Source organism: Populus trichocarpa, chromosome 7 (genome assembly GCF_000002775.5).
Source record: "Populus trichocarpa isolate Nisqually-1 chromosome 7, P.trichocarpa_v4.1, whole genome shotgun sequence".
NCBI lineage: Eukaryota > Viridiplantae > Streptophyta > Magnoliopsida > Malpighiales > Salicaceae > Populus > Populus trichocarpa.
The window spans coordinates 8337956-8348922 of NC_037291.2; the positions used below are offsets into that span (position 1 = coordinate 8337956).

The window sequence follows — 10967 nt, forward strand, 5'->3', positions numbered from 1 at the left end:
CCAATTCAAAAAACAAAACAAAATGGAACAATTTTCATTTTATTTTAAATCTCGGTCCGTTCCGGATTTTTCGGATAAATTTCGGCTGGAATGTTCCGATTTCATTTCACACGTTCCGTTTCGGTCTTGAAAAGGTATTGAATCAAACCAAAACTTCAACTTATTTTAACCAAAACAAATCCTAAAAATACCATATAAATATTAATAACTCCATTTTCAACTATAAAACAATCTTTAATCAATCTAAAAATAAAAAATCAAACAAAACAACAACAATAATAAATTTATGGATCCTAATCTATTTTTTTGGCATGGTCAAAGGGCAAATTCATATTCATTGAACTCTCCTCTCCTAATAAACCTTCATTGACACCAATATCTATTAGACTATTACATTCATTCCATTTCTTTGGTTGAATAAAACATGAGTTACACATCTTTTTTAATAAAATGTTAAGGGATCAAAAAATCATTTTCCATTAATATCACAATAAAAAGATATTTTGCAATGCGATTATAATATAAAAAGCACTGGATTATTTCTTATTATCCTTAAGAAAGCATGACCTCCTCGTGATATTGAATGGGGTAAACTGAAGGGAATTTAAAGGGGTGACAAACAAAACTTATAGTTTAATTAAGGGTTAAGAAAATATTAATTGGGTGGTGTTCGTGTGTTAACCTAAATGTGACACTTAGATTCCAACTCCCTTTACCTTCGTTCAAGAATTAATTACCATAGTAGCATTTTGACGTGAATGACTTGTGTGGTTTCCCTTTATCTTTTAGAAGTGAAAAGTTCGGGTTTGATTTATGTTTTTTTTTATGTTATTTAAACATTTTAATTTCATAATATTTTGGTATTTTATTTAAGTTGAATTAATTTAAATTAAAGTTCTATTTAATCTTGACTATTTAAGAATATTTTAAATTTAAATTATATTTGTTTGTATTGTATAATTTATAATTAATTTATCTTGAATTTGAATTATGTTTGTTGTATTATATATATATATATATATATATATATATATATATATATATATATATATATGAACAGTATAATCTCAAAACGGCATGCCAAAACACACTAAAATCAAAATATTCCATTCTAATTGATAAAACAAAATACCTATCAAAACAAAATTAAAAACCTTGATCACAATACAATACCACCATCTCATTGTCGATCTACAATCCAATGATGAGAGTCCTGAGCTAAAGAAGTTGCTTGGGCTCTGTGAAAGTAATCAACGTGAAAGGGGAAATGAGCTTTGAATACTCAAAGTGCTGCTTTGAGGAATGTCGCAAATTTAAAGTAGATTCTAGTACCGTGTATATATATATATATATATATATATATATATATATATTGGTAATTGCTTTCTAGCTTTATGCATATGAATTACAAGTGTGGTTGTCATGTCTACTTCAATATATAGCACGGCTTCGAGACGCCAAAAGCAATATTGGGTCTAACATCATGATGGAAACTATCACTGTTCTCCTCCTCTGCTTTCACAGGAAGTGAAGAAATTAAAATAAAAAAGAAAATATAAAAGAAATTGATATTTATTTATTTATTTATTTTTTTAATTTAACATGGGTGTTTGGGCCAGCTTGCGTGCACCTCCAGTGGCCATCATATGAGCAACCACAGGGCTCGAACCTGAGACTACAGAAGAAGCAAACCTCTTGATCCCAAACTCTTACCACTGGACCATCACCTAGATGGTTAGAAATTGATATTTATTGATATACATGATTATGACCAGAAATGTAAACACTAAACGGCATTGAATATTTTTTGCCCTGGCGATAGGATATTCTTTGGATCATATTGCGCTTTCCTCTCTCGAAAGGTTGTCCATTTTGAGCCAAAATGCTTAATCCATTCTTCTATGGTTGTATAATCAGCAAGATATTTCACAATCTTGATACCAGCCTCTTCACAAAATTTAATAACTGCTTGATTTTGATCTTCGTAGACCTGCCAATTATCAATCCCACTTGTATGCAAGAACGATGTCGTATAAAAGATATCTTCATCTGGTATAACTGCAGACAACTCAGCATCCCATCTGAAATTTTAAGGAAAACTTTTATTATTGTTGAAGTAATTGGTATATATATATATACACACGTTTTTTTTAAGGATACTATTATAGGGCACTTACTTGTGTCGGTTCAAAGGGTAAAAGAGGACAGGTCCTGTGGTGATGTTTCTTTTAAGAACAATATCTCTCAAGACACCTACGTTGAAATCTGAAATTCGAGATTGGGGAATAAATAGATTTTGCCATGGATGTGTCTGTGATTCATTCTCAGCATTTGGGACTCTCGTCAAAAATTCTTGATAGGAGACAAATTTTGCATTGATTAAACCAGGAACATGAGAAAAGTCTTTGAATACTTGTTGTAAATCCTATAAGAAAACAATGGCCAGATTCATTATTAAACTAATGTATGTAAGAGAATCGACAGTGACTACTAACTTATTCTCTTTTTTTTTTCGAAAAGTATGTTCACAGGAAAATACATATTTTTAACGTGAACTATACATGTATAAAATGTCAACTGATCTAGTTTATATAATATTCGTTGCATAAAATAGAATATAGATTAGACTGAAAACTTGTCAGTTCGTTTTAAGAATATGTTTAGTAACATTAACATCTTTTGAAATATCATGAAATTATTACAGACATCTTTCAAATGTGAAAAGGTTTTTGTCAAACTTTCGAGAGATCATGTAATTAACCTTATAAAATATACTATATAGATAGAGATATAATTATTAATATGATGATGAACTTGATTACCTGGTCTATTTCACTCTCTATATCTTCTATGAAGTAGTACTTGGTAAGCTCAAGACAGTAGATGATACCATATGTTTTAACCAAGGACATAATTTGAGGGAGCTGAGTTGGATGAAAAAAGGAGGTTATCCACTCAGTTGGGGTGCCATTATCCAACATAAGTGAACCTTCCAAATAATTGGCTACATCTCTTTGGCCACCCCTAACTATTCTTTCTTGGTCTCTGATAAAATCAGAGAAATTACTGTAAAATGCTCGAGACCACCTAACCTGCAATTGAAAACCCCATATGTCAAATTGTTGGAGCTAATTAATAGTTTATTCATATATTTAAGATTTGATCGAAATATTCAAATTGTTGGAAACTTTTTAAATTCAGTATGCCTGTCTCTTTCTTTCTTTGAGTTTAGCACCATTATTAGGCATATAACCAGATGTCAAAACATTCATTCATGCTTAATTGAAAAAATGTTAAGGTGAGAGAGAGCGAAGCACAACTCCCTAGCTTTGTATAATTACTTTTGTTGGTGCCGACCTTAAAGCAATCCTTGCTCTAGTTATAATCCCAAATTGGCCTAAACCTCCCAGAACAGAATCAAATAGATCTGAATTATTTCTTTTAGAGCAGGTCACAAGCTCCCCTTTTCCTGAATCAAGAAAAAACACAATGCTATCAAGTAAACCCACTTTTCTTTTCTTCTTTTTAGGTCTATTTCTTACTGAAAAAACAAAGTGAAAATATATTCAAGGGAAACATACCAGTTATAACATCTAGTTCATAAACATTGCTAATCTGAGGGCCATGCAGAAATGTTTGCCCACTGACTCCAGCATTAGAAAGCGTACCACCAACACTTAGGTACAAAAAGTCGGTCCACGACACCGGTGAAAGTCCTTGTGCTGCAGTGGTGTGTAACACATCAATCCATAATTGCTCACCTCCAACATCAGCGAATAAATGGTTTTTAGAAACCCTAATTTTGATCCCATTTTTATCTTCTCTCAAACTTTTCATATCCACTACCACCCCATCACGAGCCATGTCCTGTCCATTAACAGAATGGCCATTTCCCCTAACAGATATACCAAATGGAATGGGACAATTGTACGAGGAATTTACTAGTATTTGAATATCTTCAATGGATGATGGATAAAGAACAGCAGCTGGCGTGCTATGGACTATGTTACCGTAATCAGTAGATGCTGAATCTATGGCTACTGGATCAACATGAAGCTTAGTTGCTAGTTCCGGTGGTAGTGGGCATGTCAACGCATTTGATTTTCCCATGGTGCACAAAAAATATGTTACTAGTAACATAACTAAGAGATGGATTGGAGTTGAAGGACTTTTCGCCATAATTTTATTTTTTTGAAGAAAATCAAGGAGATGAAAGGAGGATAAGGCTCGAGGATGGTGGTGATTAGTGAAGACGAAAGGAGGGATGTGCGTGTGCATTTATAGTTGGCCATTGTTGGTTTTGCTTAATTGACAAATCCTTGAAACATCCTCAATTCTACAGGCATGCCGTATTATTTTGCTTTTGTAGATTTGTCTAAATAATTAATAAACTTACAAGGTCAACAACCTCGTAGTGGTTTCTTTACGTCTCTCAGGGGATGGATTGACTTTTTCTATTAACATATTTTATTTTGTTGGCGGAGGAGGCCGGCGGGGGGAAGGGTAGGATGAGTTGACTTGGAATGATAATTTATTTTATTTTTTTATTAGATGATAGGAGGTATTCTTGGATCAACTTTCTTCACCAGGACCTTAGGAGCGTACCTTTCATGATATCGATACGGCGTATTTTTAGAAGATTTGAATAAATTTTTCAAAATGTGTGTGTATATATATATATTTCAACCTTAAAAATTAAAAAAAGAGAGGGAACAAACCTCTTTGATTAGCAAGCATCATCCCTTGGATCATTTTGCGGTGCGTAGTCCTATCTATTTGCTATACACATATAAGATGAAAAGTATATAGGATTTTTCATTTGACAACTCTAAGTCTTTAAGTTGAATCAATAATTAAGCTATAGTCTTTTTAATCAAGTAGTTCTTACTATAATTGCTCTTAATTTCTTCTAATTTCATCATAATCAAGGCTTTGTTTGTTTTTATATTTTAAAAGCGTTTTTAAAAAACTTTGATTTTTTTTAAATTAATATTTTTTAATATTTTTAGATCATTTTGATGCGTTAATATAAAAAATAATTTTAATAAAATAAAAAATTATTATTTTAATACATTTTTAAATAAAAAATATTTTAAAAAACAACTGCAATCATATTATTAAACACGCACAATAGCCTTGTTTGGCTAGTTTTTTCATCTTCTTTTCCCATACAGCTTGCACGCTATCCAAGGGTGTGTTTTTTCAAAGTTGCATACGGATCGCCTGCATGGATACCATATCAAGAAGACATGATTTCAATATCTAGTAGGTGCCCAGTAGTAAGAATTTGGGATTAAAGGGTTTGCTCTCCTTGTGATCTCAGGTTTGAGTCCTGAGGTTGCTAATATTGATGGCTATTAGAGGTTTATCTGGTCGTTAACTTTAGGGCCCATGAGAATTAGTCGAGGTGCGTGCAAGCTAACCCGGACACCCCACGTGAATCAAAGTAAAAAGACATGACCTCCAAAAATTAACCCTTTCCAAGTCTTTTGGTCCGGTTTTTTAATCTAACTCTTTAAATCCATATATATACCAATAAAATCATATTTTATTTCATATTATATATGTATATTTTTTCTTTCTAAGATGGTGCAAATATAAGCTTGCTTTTTCCAAACTAACGCATTCCATCGATCATGTATTACGTCGACTGAGATTTAAGATATTTTCATAAATATAATTAATTAGATAAAGATATACCATGAGAAACAAAAAATGAGACTCAAATGAGTTAAATGATTTTTTTCCTTATCATTTAAACTACTTTCTTGAAGATCTCAACACACACACACATATAAATTAACCTAACCCCTTGGAGGCAACTTATATTTTACACGGCATATCATGCTGCTACTCTTAGCTCAAGCCAGGCACAACTAACTGTAAGATAGCACAAATATGAAATATATACCTTCGAAAGTGGGGGAAAGTAATTACTCTCCTAAGCTGGCAATAAGGAAAATTTAGCCACAGTCAAATAACCTCTAAGGCTATGATGCCCCAGAAACCACCTCATTTTTCTGAACAAGAAATATTAATTGAGATATTGTGGTATCATGTTGGAGATACGGTCCAACATTAATTAAAACAGAATCAAACGATCCCCCTTTGGTTAATATTTGGCTTGCTTTCAAATCTTAGCAGATGACATATTGGAATAGATTGCATGACTGATATATTGGAAAAAGATTACAATTAATATTATATTTTGGGTTTTCATATTAGGTATCCTTTAATTAACGTTTTATGGACAAATCAGGATGAATTGTCTTTGGTTAAAAAAGAAAAAAAGCAGCAGTGACAAAAGCATAGCGTGCGCGCAGCAAGATACACAGGATCTATACAAAGATACACAGGATCTTTGGCTATTTAAATGTAAGAAAAAACCCCCCCGAAAACGTGAGTGTTTGTCATTCTCCAGCATCATCAGTGATCAAATCCATACTGCTTGACCAACAGATGAGTATTGGCAGCGGAGCCAAGTTAGGCAAAAGGCAAATACGCAAAGTATAAAATTTACAAAGATGACAATTAGGCTTTTAATGCTTGATTACTGCTAGCAATCGCCCTTTGGTGATAACTGATAACAGCAATATTTTTTACAAATTAATGCGTTTGTTCGTTTGTGTATAATCTACCATCTTGCTATAATGATATTTATTTTAAATAATAAATCAGATTAATCTGTTGATTGATGAGTTAATTCACTGAATGTATAATATGTTTCTTGAACTAGATTGCTTGACATGATAATTGATGGAATTTTTTTTATAGCGTTTCCGTCAAGCAAACGTGTAACATGGCATTTTGAACCAAGTTGCCCCGGTGCCGCATGATAACTTTTGAAAATCTTTTCTTACGGCGTTAATTTCTTGTCACTGTATAACCTAACCTAAGGAACAAAACAAGTTATAGCTTGGCGTATAACTTGGAAAAATCTAAGGAACCACTTATACATAAGAAATAATGACCGTAACTCAGTTGCGAAAGATTTGGTCGGTGATTGCTACTCTAAGGCAGATCGTAAATACATTAAAAAAAATATATTTGTGTTGAGACCGTCGGTTGTTAATCACCGTCCGAACTAGTGGTTGTAATTTGCAAATTAGCCTTCAATGGTTTAGTTGTAATCTACGTATAATGACATCTGTGGTTGGCTAAAAATGAATTATATTAATTCATTTTGGTTGATAGTTATATTCTCAATTTTTTTTTAAAAAATACTTTTCTATTTTTTATTGAAAAATATTTTAATACATATTATTATTATTATTATTATTATTATTAAATATAACTAAAAGGGATCAATGTTATACTGTAAAGTGAATTACTATAAACTGTGAGTGTTTTCACTTTGTATTGCACTGTTTGATATTGTAGATAGATTGTGAGTGTTTTCACTGTGTATTCCACTGTTTGATATAGTAAAATGAATTACTATAGACTGTACGTGATTTCACTGTGGATCAACATCAGTATATGTACCTGTAGTTTGGCAATACATATTTTTAGTAAACCAAATCCTCTTTATAAGTGCAACCTTTAAATATCTAAAAATATATATAATTGTATTCATTTATTGCTCTCATGAATACATTGACTAACAATACACATATAAGTTAAATATGGTTTTGTGTGGGCTAAGTACATAAATCTCTCAACAAGTCTTTGATATTTTCCCTTATCAACTAGTATCTAATTGGACTATACATATAACTTCATACCTTTTTCTATCGATTGACTAACTGATATATTAGTCTCTTATAATAGATTTAAGATATATTTTTAAGATAAAGATTCCTTTATGAGATCTAGATACTTTGATTTGTAGAAAATATTTCAAAGTACATATGTCTTTCATTCATTTCTTCAGGATCATTTTATATAACCATCATATTATTTGCATATATAATGAGGTTGTGATAATCTTACCCTACTATTATTTTTAGGGATAATATGTGATTTGAATTACTCTGATGGCATTACTATTGTTATTAGAAATAATGTGATCTAAATTACTCTGATGGTAGTCAAAGGATATCATAGATTTCATGAACCTTCCAAACTATGTTCTCAAATTTGTTTGAAACCATACAATGATTTTTTCAACCTGCACACCTTTTGATTATATATTTCAAGTATCACTCACCTCAATAGGTGATCCATGTAGATTTTTTCATATAATTTCCCATGAAAAATGATGTTCTTCATATTAAATTACTATAATGGATAATCTAAGTTCCCAACTATAGATAATAAGACTTGAATTGTGGTTATTTTAGCTATAAGTGTAAGTATCTTTATGTAATCGATCCCATATATTTAAATAAAATCTTTCTCCACTAATCTTGTTTAAAAACATTAAATTGTTCAATCAGTTCTATACTTTACCATGGAAATCCATTAGCACCCAATTGGTTTCTTTTTTGATAGAGGATTAACGTGTTTCCAATGTCGCAGGGTGCCGCGATGTTGGGGGCGACAAGGAGCTTTATTATGCCTCTTGAGGAGGTGTGTGTTATTGGAAAAGGAAATGAGTTTGGGTTTAATCATAAAATTATGATTAAGGTTCAGAAGTCACTACCTAGTATTATGGTTACTAGGAACCTATGGTCTACGAGAGTCTGGGTAAGGGACTGGTTATGTTAGGGGAAAACGCATCACCCCTAGCTAGTGCACCCTACTAAAGTAAGCTGTATTGTTGTTTGATTTTTTTTTCTAGGTCGGGTTTCTATTTGTTGCTCTTATCTAAGGTTCAAGGCAGATCTCCCTCCATGAGAGAATCTCTACCTTATCGGGTTAAATCCTAACCGTTCTAAAGTCTGAGTTTTAACATCACATTTTTTTTTACACCTTGTATCTTTAATACCTGAGGGTACACTCTATTATATAGTTTTACACCTCACAAGTATTGAAGTCTACGTCTAGACCCTAAAAAAAGATTGGTAAAGGGTTTTTGACTTTTTGGCCAAATTCTAATGGATAATCATAAACTGGTTATGATATCCATTTTGCATTTTAAAACATGAGAAAAATGCAATTTTTTAATTTTTTTTCATGAAAATATGCTTGAAAACATTTTAGGATTTGACCGTATGCATGAAAACAAAATGTTTTTTTGTTTTTTTTTGTCTTTTGAAAAGGAAAATTAATTTAAAAGTTTTGAGATTTTTTTTTGAATTTTTTAAAAATTATTTTTAGAAATATTTCTGAGAAAGCCAAGTATTTTAATACCAGATTTGTATCTTATAGTGTAAAAATAGAACCCAATATTAAAAAAAAGTGGTAGGAAAATATGCAAGAAAATTTCAAATTTTTGAAAGGTTTTTTTTTTTTTAAATTTTTTTCCCAATCGTATATTATATAATATTATATTATTATAAAATATGAGCTGGGTCGGCCCAGCTAACTGGGCCAAGCTCAACCCAAGAAAGGGTTGGGCTGGGCTAATCTCGACCCAACAATATATATTTTTTTTTTTGTCCGGGCCAGATCCGACTTAGATATCTGGGCTAGAACTGGCTTAGATATTTGCATGCAGAATGGATTATTGTCAGGCTCAGGCCATGTAATCCACCTCTATTTATAGTGGGTGGAAGAGGGTAATCTTGTCTTCATTGATTAAAAGTTTCAGCCCTTGACTCAGTTGGAAAGGATCCCAACCGTGGCTCAAAATAGGCACCTTGAACTGTCAAATTTGATAGTTAAAGATTGCCCGAGTTAGCCACTTTAGGCCAGCGCTGCGACTGATGTGGTGTCAATCATCCTGAACGGATCATACCTGGTTATAGAGAAATGTCAAGGGATTATTTGTGTGCAAGTTTGGTCAAATTTGGTGGAGAAATAAAGCATTAAATGCACAAAGCAAAGTAGCCTCCTAAACTATCATTTCAGTGAAGAAAAAGAAGATAATGAACAATAACCAGACGACCTTTTTTTTTTAAATTCTAAAACGACGCTGTTTTGACTTGAATTAGGGATTTATTTAAAAAGTTCAATTTGGTCCTTCAGTTTTTAATTTCATTTAATTTCACCTCTAATTGACTTCAAACTTGTAATTTAATGCAATTGAGACCCTGCTGAATTTCAAAATTAGCCCTCAATTTCAACATCTTTTTTAATTTGATCCTTGGTCTTGGATTTATGCAATATGACCCTCAATTGACCATTGAAATTTCAATTGTTTTCAAATTCACCCCTTATTTTAATCAATTGGGTCCCTATTGTTCTGTGTCTTTTGCAAATTGATTCTTGGTTGTGAATGTCTTCAATTTAACCCCTAATTGACCCCAAAACTTTAATTTTCTTGTGATTTTGACCCTGATTTCTATCAATTAACTTGGTAAAAATTATTTGATCTCTTAAAATTCCAATCTTCTTAATTAAGATCAAATTGGGCTCCCAAACTTAATTTTTCACCAATTAAGCCCCTAATAAAATTAATTTGACCCATTTAAAGTATGATTAAGTCTTTACACCTAATTAAATCCTTAAATTGGACTCAAATTAATTCTTAAACATAATTAAATTTTAATTTGGCCTATGATTAAATTAAACTGGCCTATTAAAAATTTAATTATGTCAATGGACTTAATTGTTAAGCATATTCCTCCAATAATCATTTAATTTGACCTTGAATTTGCATTGTTTCTCTATTTTTGGGCATAATGGGGTACAATTAAGCTTTAAATTTCTTCTAAAATTGCAACTTGATTTTGCCATATGTTTGAGATCCTCCTCGGCCTGCTTTGTCCGCTTCGCCAGTCTTTATTTTATTTTTGATTTTTGCTTGGAAGAAAAAGAAGTGAATTTGGGGAATAACCCAGAAATGGGTTATGACAGTTGCCCCCCCTTTTTATAATGCTTACGATAAAAAGTCTTGTAAGCTTTGTAAAGAAAAAAAAGAGAGAGATAACAGACTCACCATATCAAGAAATGATGAATCTTTCTGAAAGTATTTAAAGTAA

At 31.8% G+C, this 10967-nt stretch overlaps 1 protein-coding gene across 1 annotated transcript; it reads right to left on the reverse strand.

The window, feature by feature from the left end:
* Positions 1-1556: 1556 nt before the first annotated feature.
* LOC7462570 (cytokinin dehydrogenase 3) lies at positions 1557-4258 on the reverse strand. The gene is made up of 5 exons (XM_002310068.4): positions 3582-4258; positions 3342-3469; positions 2823-3092; positions 2178-2425; positions 1557-2081 (listed from the first exon to the last, which is right to left on the reverse strand). The coding sequence occupies exons 1-5, from the start codon at positions 4177-4179 to the stop codon at positions 1787-1789; spliced, it is 1539 nt and encodes a 512-aa protein (XP_002310104.3). The 5' UTR covers positions 4180-4258; the 3' UTR covers positions 1557-1786.
* Between the last annotated feature and the right edge of the window lie 6709 nt (positions 4259-10967).

Coding starts and splice junctions, on each gene's coding strand:
- LOC7462570 (XM_002310068.4), bottom strand. CDS start 4,179: ATGGCGAAAAGTCCTTCAACTCCAATCCATCTCTTAGTTATGTTACTA. Junction 3,470..3,581: donor TGAACTAGATGTTATAACTG/GTATGTTTCCCT, acceptor TTCTTGATTCAG/GAAAAGGGGAGCTTGTGACC. Junction 3,093..3,341: donor TAAGGTCGGCACCAACAAAA/GTAATTATACAA, acceptor TTTCAATTGCAG/GTTAGGTGGTCTCGAGCATT.